This window comes from Nannobrachium achirus (genome assembly GCF_963921795.1).
Source record: "Nannobrachium achirus genome assembly, chromosome: 9".
Classification (NCBI taxonomy): domain Eukaryota; kingdom Metazoa; phylum Chordata; class Actinopteri; order Myctophiformes; family Myctophidae; genus Nannobrachium; species Nannobrachium achirus.
The window spans coordinates 6,476,295-6,500,026 of NC_137818.1; the positions used below are offsets into that span (position 1 = coordinate 6,476,295).

The window sequence follows — 23,732 nt, forward strand, 5'->3', positions numbered from 1 at the left end:
ATGTCTGTCAGCTACGATGAGCCTGCTGCTGCTGCTGCTGGGGACGACGCTATGGACAGCTTCTGGGAGGTACGAGCACACACACACACACACACACACACACACACACACACACACACACACACACACACACACACACACACACACACAGGGGCGTCACACCAAAATCTGGGCCCTACAGTATGTACAAGGATTCATGAAAAATAGCTGATATACAAGCTTGCAGCGCAGCACCGAGTGCCGCGCTGCGAGCTTGTAGATCTGCTATTTTTTAAGAATTGTGAAAATGTGTGCAAGAAACCTATGTTTCCATATCAAACCTTTTCATGTCAAGAACCCCCAAAATGCTATGTATTTGGATCATGGACCCCCATCTCAAAATATTTAGTTCCAGGGACCCCCCCAGAAGCAGAATTTGAGTTACAAATGTTTGCTTAAAAAATACATTCAAAGATTTGCACACATTTTCACGACTTTTCAAAAGCTTGTGAGCTTGTAGATCTGCTATTTTGAATTAAAGTTCCCCTCAAAAGTTCAATTCAATTCAATTCAATTCAAAGGAGCTTCATTTGCATGAGAAAACATGCGTTTACATTGCCAAAGCAAGTGTCAAAATATAATAAAACTATTGAAAAAGGGGAGCGTATATACTGTACAGTTGGAGTATTGGGGTACTGCATTGTGTAAACAGAGCTACCGGTATGTCACATTGTGTTGATATACATGTTAAATATACATGGTATAAAGCTTTTTGAAAAAAAGAAAAAATATGTATATAGCAGCATTCTTTTGTAGTCACTTTCGAGCAAATCTTTTTTTTCTCAAAACAATTTAAATAGTAGGCCTATACTGCCTCAGAATTCAAATGCATTTAAATGCAGCAGCTCTGTTTATAGATGTCACTCAGTGGTTTGCAGTCCTTAGGGTGGTTGTATTCCATTCCCTAGCCTTCTTTTATCGCATCAGTCCACAATTATAATATTATTTCTGCTGTGTTTGCACATTGTTGTATCTCTCCCAGTATGGGAGTTTTTTATCGTTGGTCATGTTTTCAAACTGACTTTGCGTGTGTGTAATCTGTTTAATATGTCATTTTAGACACAATAAGCCCATTCCCAAAATGCACCGCAATCTTTCATGGGCAGATGTGACTTACTGTATGTGGGCTAGTAGTAGCCTATATTACTGTAACTAGTAATACAGAAATTGTTGGCTTAGGGTGTCTAAAAATACATATTTAGCCACTTGTACGCATGCCCCGACCTACTGAAATCAAAATTGTTAAACGTGCCAAAACAATAGAAAGCAGTAAATGAAAATTTACTCACCTTTCCTTTTCTCTTATTACAATCTAAAATATGACCCTTGTTGTGAAAAAAACAAAGTTATCCTTTAAGGACAGGGACCAATACAACAGACAGGATTTAATTAGGGAGGACACCTTGTACCACAATAAAATACATTGCTAGCATCAGTCTAAGTCTAAGCTCTGCAGTAATATGTTCCAAACCACATGTTTTGTTATTAACCCTCTAAGGCCCGCATTAAGAAATACTTGAAATAAAAAATTGAAAAAAATCAGATGGTGTTGTAGGAGTCCTATTAAGAGGAAAATGTAATGTTTTTTTCAAAAAAATGTTTTTGTAAGATTTTATAGCCATAAATCAAAAATCATAAATCATGCTCTAATTTACATATGGGGGATATTTTTCACAATAATAACATATGTACATGTTCTAGACATTCTAATGATCACCAAAAAAAATAGTACAGGCATTTTACTTATGTTTTTGTGAGGTATAGCTTCCATGAAAAAGTGAGATGTTGTTCGTCAAAACTCTGGAATTTCAGCGGGTGTGGCGGGTGTGAATGTCAGCCCCTGTGGGGGGTATTTATATGCAAATATTGTGGCCAATGGCATTGTAATACTAAACAATAGAATCCAATGGTGGTGTTTAGGTGGTAGGGGGAGCTAAAATAAAATGATTTAAACCTTTTTTTGGATAAAATACAAACGTTGTAATATTACAACCGTGGGCCTTAGAGGGTTAAGAAGAAAATCAATTAATTTGCATCAGATACCTCACTTGACCTAACTACCAGATAACTGTCCAGATCAATATTATCAACAACAATCGCATTACTTTTAAAGCAGTTGAATAACTTGTTTTCACTCCACATGATTGGCAATGTTGGCAATAATTAGTTACTTTACACCAGTGGTTCTCAACCTGTGGGTCGGGACCCCCAGTGGGGTCCCCAAATTATTTTGTGGGGTCGCCAGATGATTAACTTAATGTGCAACATTGTTTTCCTCACTCAACAGTAAACAAGCCAACATAAAGTTGACGTGTATAGAGGGTATCTGCACATTTCTAAAGTGACAATTTAGGACTTTTTAATACCTCTAAAATGACAAATTAAACAAATTGTCAAATATTAGAGGCAGAAATTATGAAAATAGCCGATCTACATGCTCACAACGCCTCGCTTTGCGAGGCGTTGTGAGCATGTAGATCTGCTATTTTCACAATAGAACCATGTTATACAAAATGTAATGCCTCAACTCTTAGTGCTTGTCAGGGGTGGGGGGTGGAGGATGGGGGGGGGGGGGGGGTCCCAGTTAAAATATGATTATTTGGGGGTCACAGCCTGAAAAGGTTGAGAACTACTCCTTTCCACCACTAGTGATGTGTCAGTCCTCGTGTCCCCTCTTATGTTGCATGACTGCATTGACTAGCAGTGACTGTTATGGGCACTCTTTTGTTTGGCACTGTTTGATAAGTTATAATTGAAAATATAGCTTTTTTGTGTGTGTGACGTGTCACTTATGAGCATTGAATGTTTCGTTGTCACTTTATGTATATATTCTTTTTTTTTTTTGCAATAGCTTTCGACACTTTATGTTTTATTTATCTTTTTTTGTGCTTGCTCTTTGGACTGTATACCACAGTACTCTTTTTCTTTTTCTTACTTCTCTGTAACTTGTAACCTTAACTGCTGTGGTGCCTCTGGGCAACTGAATTTTCCCCGTGGGATAATAAAGGTATCTATCTATCTATCTATCTATCTATCTATCTATCTATCTATCTATCTATCTATCTATCTATCTATCGTATGTTGTCCATCCAGGGAGGGAACTACAAGGTGAAAGATTGTCTCTCTTATGTTGTCCATCCAGGTAGGGAACTACAAGCGAGCGGTCAACAGGGTGAACGATGGCCACCGGCTGTGCAACGACCTGATGGGATGTCTGCAGGAACGAGCCAAGATAGAGAAGGCCTACGGAGACCAGCTGACCGCCTGGTCCAAGAGATGGAGGCAGCTCATCGAGAAAGGTCCGCTCAGTGCACTTACTACTGGCATGTTCCCCAACTGCACTGTTCTAACGCTTTAGCTTTGAACCACTTTAACCATTATTTTATGCTTTAACTATTAAAAGCGCGAGCTTGGGGGGCACGGTGGCACAGTCGGTAGTGCTGTGGCCTCACAGCTAGAAGGTCCTGGGTTTGATTACCGCTGGGGTAGCCTTGGAAACCCAGGCTTCTTTTGGCGATAGGAAGAAAAAAAAGCCTGGGCGATCACGTTATGATCACTGTTGGAGGAAGTGTAGAATTTGCCTAACCAATCAGAGTGAGGAGAACGTCACAACGAATGTGTTGACGTCATGACGCAGCAGCGTTCTCTGCGCTGAGCAGAGGAGCAGAGGAGCAGAGGGGGAGGAGAACACATGCTATTGGTCGGAGACTTGCGGAGAGACTCGCCGCGCCCACCCATCTGCCTACACTAAACTGTCCACGTTAGGTTAGAGTGCCGCTGGGGACGCTGTGGGCGCTGGGGGGCGTGTTCCCTCCTCCGCGTCATCAGCGCCCACACCCTATGTGGGGTTGGTGATAGGGCCTTTCTGTGTGGAGTTAGCATGTTCTCCACATGTCCCCTAGTGTAGGTACCCTCACAAAAAACATGCAGTAATCCTGGTCTCTATACTACTGCCTCCCCCTGGCCAGCCGGGGCGCCTGATGGAGGGGAAAGGAACTGGTTGGAATAACGTGTTCCTTCCACACGCTACGTCCAACCGGGGAAACCTCCCCCCTGTCAGGTGAAAAGAAGCGACCTGGACTCCTCATGCATAGAAGGAAGCATGAGGTCAGTCCGTTGCTCTCCCCAGGTTGGCAGAGGGAGAGTAGCGCCCAGGATTACATTATATAATTGACACTGGGTGAAAATGGGATACAAAATTGTGGGATCAAAATTTAGAATAAGCGGGCGTGGCTTGGGGTGATGACATCATGATGACTTCATAACGATGTTGCGTTCCTATAGGTCCACAGTACGGCTCGGTGGAGCGGTCGTGGCTGGGGGTGATGACATCATAACGATGTTGCGTTCCTATAGGTCCACAGTACGGCTCGGTGGAGCGGGCGTGGCTGGGGGTGATGACATCATAACGATGTTGCGTTCCTATAGGTCCACAGTATGGCTCGGTGGAGCGGGCGTGGCTGGGGGTGATGACATCATAACGATGTTGCGTTCCTATAGGTCCACAGTACGGCTCGGTGGAGCGGGCGTGGCTGGGGGTGATGACATCATGATGACATCATAACGATGTTGCGTTCCTATAGGTCCACAGTACGGCTCGGTGGAGCGGGCGTGGCTGGGGGTGATGACATCATAACGATGTTGCGTTCCTATAGGTCCACAGTACGGCTCGGTGGAGCGGGCGTGGCTGGGGGTGATGACATCATGATGACATCATAACGATGTTGCGTTCCTATAGGTCCACAGTACGGCTCGGTGGAGCGGGCGTGGCTGGGGGTGATGACTGAAGCAGATAAGGTGTCAGAGCTCCACCAGGAGGTGAAGAACGGCCTGGTGAACGAGGACGTGGAGCGGGTGAAGAACTGGCAGAAGGAGGCCTACCACAAGCAGATGATAGGAGGCTTCAAGGAGGCCAAGGAGGCCGAGGAGGGATTCAAGAAGGCCCAGAAACCCTGGGCCAAGAAACTCAAGGAGGTCAGAACCTTATCTATCTATCTATCTATCTATCTATCTATCTATCTATCTATCTATCTATCTATCTATCTATCTATCTATCTATCTATTATAGAAACCCTGGGCCAAGAAACTCAAGGAGGTCAGAACACTTATCTATCTGTCTATCTATCTATGATAGAAACCCTGGGCCAAGAAACTCAAGGAGGTTAGAACACTTATCTATCTATCTATCTATCTATCTATCTATCTATCTATCTATCTATCTATCTATCTATCTATCTATCTATCTATCTATCTATAATAGAAACCCTGGGCCAAGACACTAAAGGAGGTCAGAACACTTATCTATGTGTCTATCTATCTATGATAGAAACCCTGGGCCTAGACACTCAAGGAGGTCAGAACCATATCTACTGTATCTATCTATCTATTATAGAAACCCTTGGCCAAGACACTCAAGGAGGTTAGGACACTTATCTATCTGTCAATCTATCTGCAGAGGCGTAACTAGCGGGACATAGACAGCGCTATTGCGTGGGGGCCAGAGAGTCATTTGGGGCCAAGTGGCCGAGTCAGGCCGACACCTGCTGTCGTTAAATTCTAATAATCAGGGGTGCACATAACTTTTTGGGGCTAGTACTCAGGGGAGCACCTGGATATGTTGCTTGGTGCGCACCCCATTTTGAAGAATATTTGACGACTTTTTAAAATATATCCACGACCAGGGCTCTGACATGACCAAATAGAACTACAATGCAAGCGTTTCAGTGCTGCACATTAAATAGTTATATTATATTCAACAGTGCCATATGGCGAATTTAAAAGCAATGAATAGATGGAGAACTATGATGGCAAATGTTCATGTATCAAATAGATGCACATCCAGTAGTCGCTTGTGCAAGTGCAAGACAAAATAAATAATAGTAAAGAGAAAAGACCCCGACAATGGCTGATCTCGTTTGTACCTGATAATTGCACCGCAAGCGTTTTATTGGAACTACGAGCTCTGCTCCCACAAAGTTACGTGAAAGTCTGTGACGCGAGGTAAGCCAGCATGAGATGTGCATATGCATAGGTTCCAAGAGCTTAACATGCGGTATTTCCAAAGTGTGTTCATTGTTTAAGTCTTAAATATCGTAAATATGAACTGTGGCTAATATATTGTTTTTAATCCACGTGGGTCCCTGTTTACTTGGTTAGACTAGAGTTTCAAACGACATAACAACTCTCATGGCAGCTGGGTTACAATAGAAACAGACTTCCTCTAAAACTGTCGGATTTCAATATAAGAGACGTTTGTAATGATTAGTCATTTAATTGTCTGTAATTGGTTAATCTCTCTCTCTCTCTCTCTCTCTCTCTCTCTCTCTGGAAGGACGAGCGAGGTCGTCTGTGTGAGTCACTGCTAGGAGAGAGGAGACACGCTGTCTCCTAGGTAGGAAGCTAGGAGAGAGGAGACACGCTGTCTCCTAGGTAGGAAGCTAGGAGAGAGGAGACACGCTGTCTCCTAGGAAGGAAGCTAGGAGAGAGGAGACACGCTGTCTCCTAGGTATAGGAAGCTAGGAAGGAAGGAAGCTAGGAAGGAAGGGAGCTAGGAGAGGAATGACACACCCAGAGACAGTGATTAGATCAGGGATTGATTCACCTTGTCTGCTCTTGACTCTCTGTGCTCAATGACAGTCTTGAGACGATGACAAAGATGTTTAATACAAGAAGATACCGTCGCTGTCTGGCAGAAACCTTGTATTAATGTCAAATTTAACAGTCAATTTAAATGTCAATTTAACTAGTCGCACGAAACTAGTGAAAATAGCCGATCTAACAAGCACACAACGCCTCGCACCGCGAGGTCGTTGTGTGCTTGTAGATCGCCTATTTTCACTAGATTAAATCGTTTTCAAAATGATAAATACAAAACCAACGGTTTTGGACATACAAGGTTTCCACCCAAAAGCGACGATATGCAATCTCAATTGGAGCCACTAGAGACGCTGTGGGACACAATGGCCTCCTAAGTGGGAGTCGGTGTCTGACGGCAAATCTGGCACGCGTCCCATGTTTACTGGTCAGAGATCCCACGAGAGTGTGTTCCCAGGACAGAGACAGGTCGTTAATAAAGTTGATTTTCTCCATTTTAGTATGAATGTTTTTAGTATTTTAGTATGAATGTTTTTAGTATGTTAGTATGAATGTTTAGAATGGGAATATTGTGTGGTTTTGTTTTGTTTGTTTACAGGTCATATTTTCTGTTAATATGTTGGATTCATGTTCATGTGTTATTTTACATAATGAGCTTCATTGTTTCTTTAATTTTACATATTAGCCAGATAACTAGAGATGCACGATCATGAAATTATGGTCGAAATCCGATAACCGATATTTTACAGTGTCATATCTGTCGATACTGATTCCGATACCGATATTACATTATTATATTATAATGCAATAAATATCGTATCGGAATCTGTATCAACAGAAATGACCCTGCAAATATCTACATTTTATATTTTTATGTTTAGAAGATCCAAATTTAAATTGAAAAGCTTCTCCAGGAAACACTGAATGAATCTTCAGCCTTCATCATCAAAAAAGGGCTTTTTTCAGCTTCATATTCAAATATGAATATTATAAAATAAAATATCGTCTAAAACCGATCAATTATTTTGATATTGGTTCGATACCGATTATGCATTTTTATGGCCGATATTGCCGATACCAATTTGATGGCCTGATTAATCGTGCATCCCTACAGATAACCATTTAATATTTAGTAAACATGACCCTTTGGGGCTCTGTACTTGGTCTGACAAGATTGTAGATCTGCTATTTTGTGCTATAAGTTACTCGGGTGTGTTCTCTCCTCCGCATCATCTACAAGTTCACTTGCCGCGCTGTGAGCTTGTAGATCTGCTATTTTTTGAATAGTTAAAGCGTAATAATGTGTTACAATGTGTCCAGATGGAGGCTGCTAAGAAGACGTACCACCTGGCCTGTAAGGAGGAGAGACTGGCCGCCACCAGGGAGGCCAACGGCAAGACGGAGGCCTCGGTCACCCCTGACCAGCAGAAGAAACTCCACGAGAAGGTGGACAAGTGCAGACACGACACCGGCAAGGTAACTGATACTTTACTTTACTTATAGTGGACAAGTGCAAACATGACACCGGGAAGGTGACTGAAGCACTTTACTTTACTTAAAGTGGACAAGTACAACTAAAGCACTTTACTTTACTTTAAGGTATCTTTACTTTACTTATAGTGGACAAGTACAACTAAAGTACTTTACTTATAGTGGACACATGCAACTAAAGTACTTTACTTTACTTAAAGTAGACAAGTGCAACTAAAGTACTTTACTTAACTTATAGTAGACAAGTGAAACTAAAGTGCTTTTCTTTACTTACAGTGGACAAGTGCAACTAAAGCACTTTACTTTACTTATAGTGGACAAGTGCAAGTAAAGTGCTTTACTTTACTTATAGTGGACAAGTACAACTAAAGTACTTTACTTACAGTGGACAAGTGCAACTAAAGCACTTTACTTTACTTATAGTGGACAAGTGCAAGTAAAGTGCTTTACTTTACTTATAGTGGACAAGTGCAAGTAAAGTGCTTTACTTTACTTATAGTGGACAAGTGCAAGTAAAGTGCTTTACTTTACTTATAGTGGACAAGTGCAAGTAAAGTGCTTTACTTTACTTATAGTGGACAAGTGCAACTAAAGTGCTTTACTTTACTTATAGTGGACAAGTGCAACTAAAGTACTTTACTTAACTTATAGTAGACAAGTGCAACTAAAGTACTTTACTTTAACTTACAGTGGACAAACTTTTACTTGCCAGGATTCAGAGCGTGTTTCATTAACCTCACTAAAAATAACAGATTATTCGATCCACGGCTGACCTCAAAAGACGCGACGATCCGTTTGAAAGATACAGGCTCACGTGTAGAGCGCAGTTTTATTATCGTCCCATAGGAATCAATGATGTGATGTGATGTTTTTCCGGTCATGTCACCTAATAAATATTACAAACTATGAATAAAAACAAATAACAACAAACTAAAACTATTTCATTTTGCTCTCACAACAGAGCAGATTATCTCTGCTCCTCTATTCATGGCATGGAAAGAGGGCATTCGTGGTCTGGAGATGACACGTTTTACAGGCTGATAAAAGGGCAGGGGGGCTCGAGCCCCCTTTGATGTGTGCACGTGCCTGTTGGTAATGATTATCTCTGCTCCTCTATTCATGGATGCTTGGTGATGAGCACTGCAGATTAGAGCAGAGACTAATGGACTTATACACTGAATGCAACTCACACACACAAAAAAAAAAACACAAAAATTGAAAAATGGACATAACATGTTTCCACCCGACAGTGATATGTAGGAGGAATGCACTTCATACCAGCTCTATGTCTCTCTCTCTCTCTCTCTCTCTCTCTCTCTCTCTCTCTCACACACACACACACACACACACACACACACACACACACACACACACACACACGAACATGCAATACACATGCATGCAAGCACACACACGACAAATATGCGGTCGCACGCCTACTGAGTGCGACTTGTGTGCGTACAAAGCGTGTATAGTGACGACAAGCACACGCCGTTTTCAAACCAGCTCACACGTGCACACGCATAGACACGCATAGACACACACACACACACACACACACACACACACACACACACACACACACACACACACACACACACACACACACACACACACACACACACACACACACACACACACACACACACACACACACACACACACACACACACGGAGGGAAAGCACATCACACCAGCTCTTGACTTGTGTCTCAGTGTAAATTTGTTCAGCCTAGCAAAAATACACACTACCATTATGTAAACACACACACACACACACACACACACACACACACACACACACACACACACACACACACACACACACACACACACACACACACACACACAGGATAGTAGGATAAGTCCTTGGACGAACTGAGTAGATGTACTTTAATTATACTGATAATACTAATAATGATAACGATATATTATTGTTATCTTCCAGGCTAAAGAGAAGTATGAGAAGTCTCTAGGGGAGCTCAGTAAATGTACTAATAATAATATTATTGTTTCTACAGGCTAAGGAGAAGTATGAGAAGTCTCTAGAGCAGGGGTTTTCAAAGTGGGTGACGGGGCACCCTGGGGTGCCGTGACGGCAGTCCAGGGGTGCCGTGGCGTAACCTCGCGTAGCAAGGCTTACTCATCTGCGAAGAGAAAAGCCTGGTCAAGACCATAGGCTGAAACGGCATGAAACGGTGCTACTTCCGCCGGGAGAATTTCACCGGATGTTATTGTTTTTTCATATTCCCCGCTGGCGGAAGAAACTGTTCTACTTCTCCTGACCCATCGGTTGCGCTCGTAATAAACAATATCCAAACAAAAACATGGATTCTGACAAAGGCCACCTATTAAGAGCGAGTTAAGAGCTACAATCTTTATGTAAACGGACTGCAACGCATGACGTAACTTCCGCTAACCGCAGCACTTCCGCCACTTCCGGTGTCTGTAAGTTCATGCCGTTTTCATCGGCTATTCTGACCAGGGTGGCCAGTACAAAGTTATTTTCAGTCAGTTCTAACCAAAATGGCTGTTATCTCAACGTTTTCCTCGCAACATAATCACTAAAATACCGTCACTGTCGGGCAGAAACCTTGTATCTCCAAGTTTCAAATGTGCACGTCTTTTGGTAAAGCAAAGCCCTGCTTCATCATACAAGACTGTCGCACAAAACTAGTGAAAACAGCCGATCAACAAGCACACAACGCCTCTCGATGCGAGGCGTTGTGTGCTTGTAGATCGGCTGTTTTCACTAGTTTAGTACATTTTATAGATGATAAATAAAAAACGGTTTTGGACATACAAGGTTTCCACCCGACAACGATGATATACTATAAATATAAGGTGCTGGGAGTGAAAATTATAATGTAGGGGTGCCTCCGATTAAATAAATATTAATGGGGTGAGCAGGGGTGCCTTTTGGGAACCCCTGCTCTAGACTAGAGGAGCTCAGTAAATGTAATAATAATAATAATATATTCTTATCTTCCAGGCTAAGGAGAAGTATGAGAAGTCTCTGGACGAGCTCAGTAAATGCACTCCTCAGTACATGGAGAGCATGGAGCAGGTGTTCGACCAGTGTCAGCAGCACGAGGTCAAGAGGCTGACCTTCCTGAAGGAGGCGCTGTTGGACATCAAACGACACCTCAACCTCACCGAGAACCAAAGGTCAGTGGTCCAGACGCAATATAGCCATATATGGCCATATAGCCTGCCAGCGTGTGATTGGCTGAAGTCCCTTTGAGCCGCATTCGGACGCGGAAGCAGTCCCTTGGTCAATATTTACTATTCTGTCCTCCAGTACATGTCATCTTTTCGACAACCAAACCTAACCCAAACCCTAACCTCCGTGGGGTGTAGCGAGATTTCCCCTAATACTTTATCGCAGGGGTCTTCAAAGTTTTCAGGCCAAGGACCCCTTAGTTGAGAGAGAGATGAAGCAAGGACCCCCACAACCTTTTCATAGATTCCATATAGTTTAATTGTTTGACAGCACAATCATCAGTGTATTTTGGATTCATGTCAATTTGTGTGTTCAGATATTTAGCCACTTGAACCGTCAATACTTAATAAACTTGACCTAACCTCTGTACTTAGTCTGCTCTTTTTACCATCTACTCCAAAGCTCTTTGCCAAAAATAGCCGATCTACAAGCTCACAACGCCTCGCAGCGCAAGGCTTGACCTTTCACTCTGTACTTAGTCTGCCCTTTTTCCCCTCTACTCCAAAGCTCTTTTCCAAAAATAGCCGATCTACAAGCTGACAACGCCTCGCGACGCGAGGCGTTGTCAGCTTGTAGATCTGCTATTTTTGGCTAAAGTTCTCAGAATATGGATGCTAGGGTTCAAGTGGTTAATATAAAAAAGGAGAAAAAAGGTTTCTATCACACAAAGATTTGGAGGACCCCCTGTAGTAACTGTGAGGACCCCCTAGGGGTCCCGGACCCCCCGCTGAAGACCCCTGCTTTATCGCCATGAAAAAGATTGTCTGCGATGGCGGAAAAAAAGCTTCACAAGCGAGATGCGAAGCTGGTGTGCATAGATTTTGAGCGCAGCAACTACCGTAGTTCACTAAGCCACTGAGGCCGATGATGGGAAAGGGTGTTCAGTCTGTATTAGTAGGGGAGGAAAACCCTTGTGTAGGGGAGGAGCCTCACACGGTTGTCATTCAAAGCGACGCCAGCCAATCACAGCGCATATTTTCCCGGAACTAGGCAGAATGCGGCTCTCATTAGTGATGGGCAATCCTGTTCATTTCAATGAACGGATCATTTAGTTCACGTTCACGGTAATGATCCGTTCAAAAGATTCGTTCAAAATCGTCCTGTGAAAAACACAATCGCGGGAGCGTTTTTATTACGTCGCGAGTACAGCCCGCCGTCGCGTCCTGTCTGCCGGCCGGGGCTATTAGGGGGAGGGGCGGGGGTGTGAACGACCCATTTCAGGGATTTGAACGAATCGTTCACGAGTCATGCTAATGATTCGATTCTTATGAACGAATCACTCATGAACGACACATCACTAGCTCTCATTCGCGTTCATGTGGTCCAGACAGACAGACAGTTTGTGGCCCTCCTGTGGCTGATTATTGTAACTGCAGCGGGAAACGATAAGCACAAACATAGTTTTGTTAGGTGAACACAACACAAGAGCAACATTTCACTCTGTATGCTGCAGCTGAAATATCAGATCTACAAGCTGGTAGAGTTGTCAGGCTGTTGTCTAGAGTTTTCATTGATGTTTTAATCATCTGAAATGTTTTTACTTTTAGTCTAGTTTGAGTGGACTAAATTACCATAAGATTTGAGTCGACTAAGACTGCACTTGATTCATTTGATTTTCACTTATAGCTGCATGTCGAAAATAGCCGATCTACAAGCGACACAATGCGTCTCGCTGCGACTCGTTGTGAGCTTGTAGATCGGTTAGTTTTGGTCCGTGACACCCATGATGTCGTAGTTCACAGGGTCTCTTCTCCACAACATTTTGGTCATTTTTTGGGAAACTGCTACAGATTGTGGCCTAAAATCATGCAAAGCGGTACACAGTATCTCTAAAGTCACGTCATCAACATGGATCTGTCCCATTTCCCATATTCCCTCCTTGCACAACTTCTAAAAAATACGTCAATCAATCAATCAATCAATGAGGACAGGGTCCACAGTCCCCACAGCCCCGCTTCCTCAGCCAGACTTTGGCCCGAAAGTAAACAGTTGCAACACTTCCAGCCTGGGACACTGAACAAATACATGAACAGAAGAGACAGCCGCCCCCGTGATCAGGATCAATGTGTGCCTGGTGTCTGCTCGGAGCTATCGGCCCGTGTTCCATCCTCCACTGGAGCCCAGCGCTGGGCTAAAGAACTGGGTTCACCTCGACGAGAGAGACAGAGAGGGGGGAGGGTTGGGGGACAGGGGACAGGTTCCAATTGTTCACTCTCAGAGTTACGGACTTGCATGCCCCCAGGTTGGGGGCATGCATACAAGTGGCTAAATATGTCTTTTTAGACACAATAAGCTCATTCCCAAGATGCACCGCAATCTTTCATGGTCAGATGTGACTTATGGGGGCTGGTGTAAAAAGTAATAAAGAAATTGACGGCTTATTGTGTCTAAAAATACATATTTAGCCACTTGTACGCATGCCCCCACCCACTGAAATCAAAATACTAAAATCGCTAAAACGATAGAAAGAAGTAAATGAAAACATTTTGACACACATCTTTTCTTTTCTCTAATGACTATCTAAAATATGAACCCTTGTTGTAACAAAACAAAGTTGTCATAGCTTTAGTCCAGGGTTTCTCAAAGTGGGTGCCGTGGCACCTTAGGGTTCCATGATGCCAGTCCAGGGTTGAATTCATCAAGATCACTTCATCAATATCAATTCACTATGATTTGTAAAACAGACTTGATTTGCACTGTATTTGATGAGTTCTTTTCCCCCCCCACATCTACGGCCAACTGAGCCTTCCCCCCAGAATTAGTCCAGTAATTTTAGGCCAAAATTAGGCTAATCCTAAAACAAATTGCAATAGTAGCAAACTCAACTGATTTTGTATCCTCAATATGTCCTTAGTGAGAGAAAAAAAGTCCCAAGGAATCCCATCACGGGAAAGTTTTGAAAACGACCTACGTACCTTCACTTACTATACACTACACTATAAAGGAAAAAAATTACTCCCAAAAAATCTGTGGGATGTGAGGGGTCAAACTAGGGGTTTTTAATTATTCTGAATCCATTGCAAGCATTTGTTTTGCACGAAAAACATTCCTTGGGCAAGAAATGGCCCCTCAAAACGAAGGTTTAGTGATGAGTCATCAAGTCTTTTAGGATCCGTTTTTAGCCCAAGGAATGTTTTTCATGCAAAACAAATGCTTGCAATGGATTCAGAATAATTAAAAACCCCTAGTTTGACCCCTCACATCCCACTTAAAGCAGATTTTTTGGGAGTCATATTTTCCTTTATAGTGTATGTATAGTAAGTGAAGGTAGGTAGGTCGTTTTCAAAACTTTCCCCTGATGGGATTCCTTGGGACTTTTTTTCCCTCACTAAGGACATATTGAGGATACAAAATCAGTTGAGTTTGCTACTATTGCAATTTGTTTTAGGTTTTTTCATATAATGACTGGACTAAATAGGGATGGTTCAAGTGGTTAAACGTCAAGTATAAAGTTATTTTCAGTCAGTTCTATTAAGGTTATTTTCAGTCAGTTTTGATGGAAATGGATATTTCTCAGTGACAGCCTACCGTATCTGGATTGATGTGGATATTTATGTAGCGCAATATGATGTAGGCTATGGATTCTAAAAAGTAACAGTGTAATTCAGGGGTGCCGTGGATGAAACAGGGGTGACCCTGAGTCAAGAAAGTTTGAAAACCCCAGCTTTAGTGGATGAAATCCAGCCAGACAGAGTTGTGACTCCGCTGGAACCGTTTTGTTCGCAGCAAATTCTGGATGATGGAGATCATCCGCTCGCAGAAGTTAGCGCTAAACTCTAGCAGCGCCGTAGAGCTGCAGAACACGCTTTTGTGGCGAACCTTTAAAAGGTAAGACGTTTAACAAGCGATAGAGAACGGCAGCCAGTGGTGTAAAAAAAAAGAAAAAAAAAAAAAGGAAGAGAGAATGCATCCCATCGCAACACATTGTGAGCTTGTACTGTACATCTAACCTGACTCCGCCAGATGGTGGCAGTAGTGCGTATACTGCATATACCGCCCTACTTTTACCATCTGGAATTGTCCGGGCAGACCCGATGTAAGGGGCGGGCCATTTTTTCAAATTCTTTAGCAGGTGATTGGATGGGGCCGTCTGTCTATCACAGTCTGGGAGTGCCAACTCCAACCACTCATATTGGCCTGTCTGCATGACGTTACACCCAGAATCCGCCTCCTGGGTTTCCACGTGGTCTGCAGTCAGGCTCTATTGGCTCAGAGCCGCTCAGAGCCCGCCCGTAGCTGCCGCTGATTCGTCCGGTCTGGGACTTTACGAGTGATATCAACTCTCTCCGAGCAGTCTCAGATGGTAAAGTAGGGCCGTACGCACTGCTGCCACCATCTGGCGGAGTCAGGTTACTGTACATCTGCTTTGTAATGAAAATCGAAATCTAGAAAGTAACTTGTACATAAAGTTTTCAAAGAAATGTTGGGGAGTAAAAGTACAATATTTGGATCTGAGATGTAGTGGAGCAGAAGCAAAAGTACAAATACCTCAAAATTGTACTTAAGTACTGTACTTGAGTACATTTACTTAATTACTGTACTTTACACCACTGACAGCAACTATAGCCTACGCTACTTAACCAAGTTAACACGTTAAAGTTAAAGTTAACTGTAGTTAACCAAGTTAACACGTTAACGTTAAAGTTAACTCTACTTAACCAAGTTAACACGGCAACATTTGCTTAACATACATGTATGGCAACAAGGCAGGACACTGAAAAAAAAATATATATAATAAAAAACTACAATCAAAATGGCTGCCAAGTGGGGTCAAACACGCCGCTTTCTTTGCTGTTGCTTGACACCAAAATGTTACACACACATGGAGAGCGTTCCTCCTGAGAAGGAAACTACAATTCCGGGACACGTACGGGTTTGAAATCTCTGCAGCCTACCAGCCGTGTTCATGGGAAATGTAGTTGTTGGGTTTTGTTTGACTCGTCGCTAGCGTTTATTGTGATACTCTTTGGGTAAATGTGTACATTTCCACCTTCAGCCGATGCTTCTTATCCATGAGTGAAATCTCCGGGGTGGTTTGCAGGAGACGTGCAGAGAATGTTAGAGAGGCGGGGTCTGACATTTCTAAAAGGGCCTTTTGGTGAAAATATCGGAAATAGCAGACCTCCAAGCTCACAAAGAGTCCTGCTGTGACGCGTTGTGAGCTTGGAGGTCTGCTATTTTCGGTGCTTGATAGCACACTGAACTAAGCATTATTCAATTCTGGAGATGTGGCTGTTCTAAGATTCCCCACACAGAACACAGAAAACAGAACATAACAATGGGAACCTGAGAGATAGCACCCTCTTGTGGCAGTGGCCTAACACTTCGGGTAGAGTACAGGGATATACAGTATATGCCTTTGGTCTAGTGGTTAAGATGTTGTCTTTCCACGCGGGAGACTCGGGTTTGAATCCCGGGCGTCACACTCGCACATCCCTGGTGGCGCAGCCTCTCGTCTCTCGCAAAAATCAGAAAACACACTCACCAACTCCATGTGTTAAAGGAGCTTAAACACATGTAATGCCATTGACGAGTATGTTCTTTTTTTCTTCTTTTTCCCCCCGTACTATACTTTCAGGTTCTGTGCCATTGCAGAGTATGTCCGTCAATTGATCTATTAATAGTTTTGTATCAAATCGCGGAGTTATGCAGGAACTCAGTTTCCCATGATGCTTTGGGCGGTTGTAGGCCTCAGCGTAATATTCACTTCCAGTTTCACTTCAATGGAACAGAGATGCAGAAAAATGCATTAAAGGAGTAGTTCACCCCCAAAATGACTTTTTTTCTATTGATTAGTCACGCCATGGAGAGTAGAGTTCAATCATATTTTTTGTTTTTTGTCACATTTCTAAGACAAAAATTTGATTCGAGTAAATTTACCCCCATTGATTCCGGATGGGGACCCGTTTCATCCGGAACGAATGGGGGTAAATTTATAGTTATCACATTTTTGTCTTAGGAATGCGACAAAAAACTAAAAATATTATTGTACTCTAGTCTCCAATCTCCATGGCGTGACTAATCAATAGAAAAAAAGTCATTTTGGGGGTGAATTACTCCTTTAACCTCGGATTCTACATACAACAGATTGTGTTTTCAACGGGCCGTAGTGACTATGTGGCGGACGGTCGCATGCCGGGCGACGTCTGAAAGGTAACATGGCGTTAGGGAGCAGATGGAACACGGCAACATGGAGTCTGCTCTCCCCTCAGTGTGTGTGTGCGAGTTTGTGTGTGTGTGTGCGTGCGTGTGTGCGCGTGTGCGCGTGTGCGTGCGAGTGTGTGTTTGTGTGCGTGCCATCATGACACTCTGATCACACCTCTAATTAGTTGGCTTCATGCCAGCGCACCTCCCAGGCCTACCTGATGACATCATCCTTCACCTCCATCACAGCTATTCTGGGATCAACTAATGGGCACAGATACTGTACGGGACTCCATTTTCTGCATGTCTTTCAGTCCTCGTGTATCAAAAAAGCACCTTGGTTAAAGGCAAGATCAGTCCGCGGAAGCTTGTGATTGGCTGCGTGGAGGTGCCAAACGTCGGGGGGATGAAGATGTACTATAGAGGGTATGCGCGTGACATCACTGTTGCTGGAAGTTATGTGGGAACACGCCTACTGAGTGGCAAAACACTAATTCCTGCCATTGACAGCCCATACATCCAAACAGAAAAGTCCTATCTGATTGTATTAAACAAAGTTAAACTCGCCAACATTGCGGCTGTACTGAAAGCTTGAATTATCCTCTTTCTATCTGCAAAGTTTTTGTTTCATAAAAATCCACCATAGGCATGTTATGAGCTACTTTCTGTCAAGACATTCTGTGCAGGTTTTTATTTTTCCAAGTGTCAGAGTTTGGAAGCACTCGTTTTCTACAACACAACATCCTGCTGCCTCCTGCATTATGTGCAAATTAGAAACAGGTGGTATGCAGGACCGTTGAGTGATTTGCAACTAGCACTTCCAAACTCCAATGCTCCATGCTGCTCAATGTTTTGCCACTCAGTCTAGATTAGGGGGGTGGGTCCCAGTGGACGCGCATACCCTCTATTCTGGCCCCCTGGTTTACAACCATAGAGTATATATAAAATAGAGAGCGGACGAGCCCCGCCCCCACTATCATTTCAATGCAAGTGCTCAGTGGCGTTTTGAAGCAACGGCTACGTGCTAGCACGTAGCTAATCCAGGTGCATTCTGGGGGAAATTGGTCTCTACTAGAGACCACAAATGACGTCACGCTGCTCTCCGATCAGAGGAAGGATTGTCTGGAGTGGAGGGGGCGGGGCCAAAATGCGTGTTTAGGCTGCAGTTCCAACTTTGGCCACCATCTGGGTTGCTTCAAATCTAGCCCTGGGTTCTGGGGGCTTGTTTACAACTTCTAACGGCATCTCTACCGTTTCTCCTCCGTCGTCTCCACCTTAACCGCGTTGCTTTTTTGATACACGCGGACTGAAAGACCTGCAAAAAAGGAACTCCTGATATGGTATAGACCAGTGATACTCAAATTCCGGCCCGCGTGCCATGCACTTTTGGCCCGCGGCACACTTTTGACTTAATGTCCTCAAAGTTGCGCATCCAACAAGCTTTAAACTGAGCAGATTGGACCTTCCGTTCCAGAGATAATGGCATCTTGAAAGCAGCCGTTGAAATCGCATATTTTCCCCAATTTTTATTGTATTTCTTTTTCACCAGTGGCTCTGCCCCACTAATTAGCATACCCAAAACGACATTGTAGGCCTAATGCAAATCAAATGAAAGAGAGATGTATTGTAGCTCTACTTGACAACTGCACCATTAGCCATTTGGTAGCTAAACAGTCTGGGTAATCTATTTTAAGTAGATTGTTTGATTTTTTTTTTTTCCTTAGCCATAACTATCTATTTTCACATGTATTTTCTGTAAAAAAAATAAAAATAAAAACATTTGTGTTGTCATAAGTCATAAATAACATTGTGAAGCAATTGAAAGAGCACGCACAAACACACGCAAATGCATACACTGCCTGCCATGTTGTGCAAAATGACTCTCATGATGATATTTCTAATTATCATAATTCTAACGATCAGATTCTATAATCTATAACGTCATCTCTCCCATCATAACTTCATAACTTCAAGAGTTCTGCTGCTTTTGCTACTTTGGAATTTCAATCTTGAAAAAAGTAACAGCTTATCCACCCAACAGAAATAATGCTACCCCTTATCACTGGGCGTGATAAAGATAACGATAATGATCTGACATCGTTTGTGGCTATCGTTGTCTTTTTCGTTGTGGTGTGGATGCTGCCTTCCACTTCAATTGACAACCATATATATATTTTAAATCTTCATCTTTATTGCACCCAGTGGGAACAGGCCTTTAGACAGTTATTTGAACGTACTGAAGTCTTGTCGCAACAGGTTGCAATTTAGAAAGGAGGCAAACAACATAACATAACAATCTGGAATGTACCATTCTCTCTCTCTCTCTGTGTGTGTGTGTGTGTGTGTGTGTGTGTGTGTGTGTGTGTGTGTGTGTGTGTGTGTGTGTGTGTGTGTGTGTGTGTGTCCTCAGCTATGGCTCAGTGTACAGAGATCTGGAACGTACCATTCTGGCTGCCAACACACAGGAAGACCTGAAGTGGTTCAGTAACAACCATGGACCTGGGATGCATATGAACTGGCCCGCCTTCGAGGTATAATAATAATCTATAATCTAACATAACAGGAATATAACCCAGACGCTGCCAGTATAATATAATATATAATATAACCCAACAGGAATATAACCCAGACGCTGCCAGTATAATATAATATATAATATAACCCAACAGGAATATAACCCAGACGCTGCCAGTATAATATAATATTATAATATAACCCAACAGGAATATAATATATAATCTAACCCAACAGGAATATAACCCAGACGCTGCCAGCGCTCCCGTCAAGAAGAAGAAGCCAGATGGAGCCCCGCCCACTCCTAGCACTGACCATGTGGCGCCACCTGGTGACCGCAGCAGGTAGGTGTTCTCTAATGACACGCCAGTGTTGTTGTGCCAGGCATACACGTTATTAATATAAGATAATAATAATCAATATTGCTATGTTTCCAGTGGTTCCTGCTATGAGAAGAACCATGTGTACATTATTATTATTATTAATTCATAGGAGGTCCACAACGAGCCAAAACGCATCAAACTATTTGATGTCTCCCGGTGCCCACGCCGCGTTCGACATGTTGTACAGTAAACTATACTAGTAAGACACCTCAGGGTGACTTGCGACCTCAGGGTGACATGCGAAAGGGCGAGGTTGCGCCAATTCTTGGCCATCTGGCCAGTGTGTATATAGTCTGGGATCACTTCACTTTACGAGGTTTGATCCAGTCGGGAGCGGAAACCACTTTACGTCATGTTGTAGTCCTAGACGGACTACACTTTGGCCGGAACTATCGACCGGATTCAGTTTTAACCCAAAATATTCCCCTGCACCCAAGGACATAGTTTTAGGGCCTACCTAATAAACACCTTGATGCGCGTAGTTTTGCTTTCGAAAAATTCGTTTGGTATGTGCATCTTTTAGTCCAACTCGTGGCGACTGGCAAGACTACACTAGGCTTCTCGAGCATTTTAATAGTGATTGGGGAAACAAACGAGGGGAACCAAATCAAAGCGACGCCGCTTCTTCTAGTGGTTTCCACGCTTTAGGTGGAAACCAAACGGTCTGTTGTGAACGAACACCAGGCTTTCTCCCGAGAAAGACTGGTAGGCGAGGTTAGTGTGTATATGGGACCAGTTACTCATATATGGAGACCCCTTTATGATAGTTATGTCAAAACATGCCCATATATGGACATTACCAAATATGGGCGATCCCATTATGTCCTTAATATTGATAACATAATATCTTTAATAATGTCCTTAATATTGACAATATAGGAATCTCCATATATGGACATAAAACGTACATAAGTAATGCCAAGCAGGGCTTGTGGATCTCCATATATGGGCATAAGGGGATACCCTAACATTCTCATTTTCGGCCTGGGATTTATGGCATCAGAAATAAACGTTTTTTTCTTTTTCTGGGAATGACCATATATGGACTTTTATACCCTGAGAAATCTCGTAGCTTGTTTGACTGTCAGTACAGGAAGTGATGTCACGTGACATCCTTTTTATGCCCATATATCAGTCATTCTGTACCACATCACTGTGACTCACTGACATCCCGTGACATCACTTCCTGTACTGACAGTCAGACAATACTGACAGTCAGACAAGCTACGAGATTTCTCAGGGTATAATGTGACCTTCGGTCGCAACAATTAATAATCTGTAGCTACTGTACGAGGCAACCGCAGTGAACGCCTTCACGATGTGTTGACGCTGCGGTCAACACTTCAATCCTTTTGCTTTTGCTTCGTTTGAATGCGTATTCTAGTGCATTGAATCTAACAAACGGCAGCCTGCGCGCACACATGGCATGTGCATGCACGTGACGTGCACGTGACGTCATGAAAATAGAGTACCTCTTCTTCAAGAATCCACATCGCACCACATGCACACACACGATCATGTCATTGACAACAACACCTGTAGCCTCACACAACAAGCCAGAGACCAAGTCTGACTGCATGGCTTGGTGAACAGCACCCTCTAGTGGCCAACAGTGGACTCTTTGGCAGGGAGGCTCTCCTAATCTACATCCCTGGCAGTAAAGACAGTGTGTCCAGCTATGAGAAGAACCAGGCCTACATGTTATTAATATTTAATAATAATAATAATAATATTCATTATGTCTACAGTGTGTCCAGCTATGAGAAGAACCAGGCCTACATGTTATTAATATTTAATAATAATAATAATAATCATTATGTCTACAGTGTGTCCAGCTATGAGAAGAACCAGGCCTACATGTTATTAATATTTAATAATAATAATATTCATTATGTCTACAGTGTGTCCAGCTATGAGAAGAACCAGGCCTACTCCACAGAGTGGTCGGATGACGAGCAGCCGGCCGGTTACAGCGGCAACGAGAACGGCGGCAACGGGAACTCCTTCGAGGACGACTCCACCAGCGCGGGGGGGAGGGGCGGCGCCGTGGGGGTCCGGGTCAGAGCGCTCTACGACTACGATGGACAGGAGCAGGACGAGCTCACCTTCAAAGCAGGTCAGTATCCTGACCCTGACCTTTGACCTTAACCTTAAGCCTAAGCCTAAGCCTGACCCTAGCTCTGGTCCAGACAGGCTGCTGGCTAAAAGACTAGACCAGGATTTATCAGCCCCTACGTGGGCTCAGCTTAGTCCAAATAAACTAAACTACTTCACTACTCACCAAACCAAAGGTAGTTTTGTGTTGTTGAAAGTCTATTCTCCGTGGTGGGAAACCTCTCAGCACCCCACCCACTCTGTAAAATACATTATTTTTGTCATGAAATAAAACGCATCGAACTCAAGCGCCGCTTATTTCCGGATTGTGTCTGCGGTGGCTAAATTAAGCAGGATCAATAAGTTGCTCATTATCAATAAAAAATATCAAGCTCCATCTCTAATTAACTAATTGCCTGCCACAGCCTGAGTGTCCCGAGTTTGGGCCGATGTCCGTCCCTGCCACGCCCGAGTTTCCCAAGTTTGTTTTTTTTACTTGCTGCTACCTACTTCCGGTATGATCGCGATCGCGAAATGCATGTTTGACCCCCAGAACAACTCTGTCTTTTAAACATGGCAGCCATGTTTGTTTACATTTGTAGGAAACAAGATTGGTCTTGAATGCCTGAACGGATTTCCAAACTAATTTTTTTGTCTGAAAGCTGTGAACGGCGTGCACACGCATGGTGCATGATCTGTGCGCAAAGCACAAAAATAGTTTTTTTACATTTTGTGTAAAAAAAAAAAATGGTGGCAGTGAAATGGGTTAGGGTTGATTTTTTATTGTGGCAGGCATTGAGTTTAAGACGGGTCGTTATTTCTTTGTTTACTATCAAAACCTCCAGCGGCTGTCAGTCAGTCTGTCAGTCAGTCTGTCAGTCACGCGTCACACAACACACTTTTGCCCTTCTCATATCTCCGCCACCGTTGCCCATGAGGCCGATTCTTGCAAAACACATTTTTGGACACTACTCCTACAGATTTTGCCCTAAAATCACGCAAATCGGTACACAGTATCTCTACAGTCATGTCATCAACATGGATATGTCCCATGTAGCGCCACCATCAGGCCAACTTTTACATGCGACCTGGCGGTCGCTTATCTCCCGATTTATTTCTTTTGTTTTCCTCTCCTCCTCAGGTGACGAACTGACGAAGACGGAGGACGAGGACGACCAAGGATGGTGTCGAGGTCGGCTGGACAGCGGCCAGGAGGGACTGTACCCGGCCAATTACGTGGAGCCCATTTAG

At 43.3% G+C, this 23,732-nt stretch overlaps 1 protein-coding gene across 1 annotated transcript; it reads left to right on the top strand.

Annotated features, from left to right (window-relative positions):
- Positions 1–23,732, top strand: pacsin1a (protein kinase C and casein kinase substrate in neurons 1a; the record flags this gene model as incomplete). Its single annotated transcript, XM_080733492.1, has 9 exons — positions 1–69; positions 3,182–3,338; positions 4,778–5,013; positions 7,954–8,109; positions 11,116–11,291; positions 19,901–20,021; positions 20,242–20,348; positions 22,289–22,503; positions 23,623–23,732. The coding sequence occupies 9 exons, from the start codon at positions 1–3 to the stop codon at positions 23,730–23,732; spliced, it is 1,347 nt and encodes a 448-aa protein (XP_080589618.1).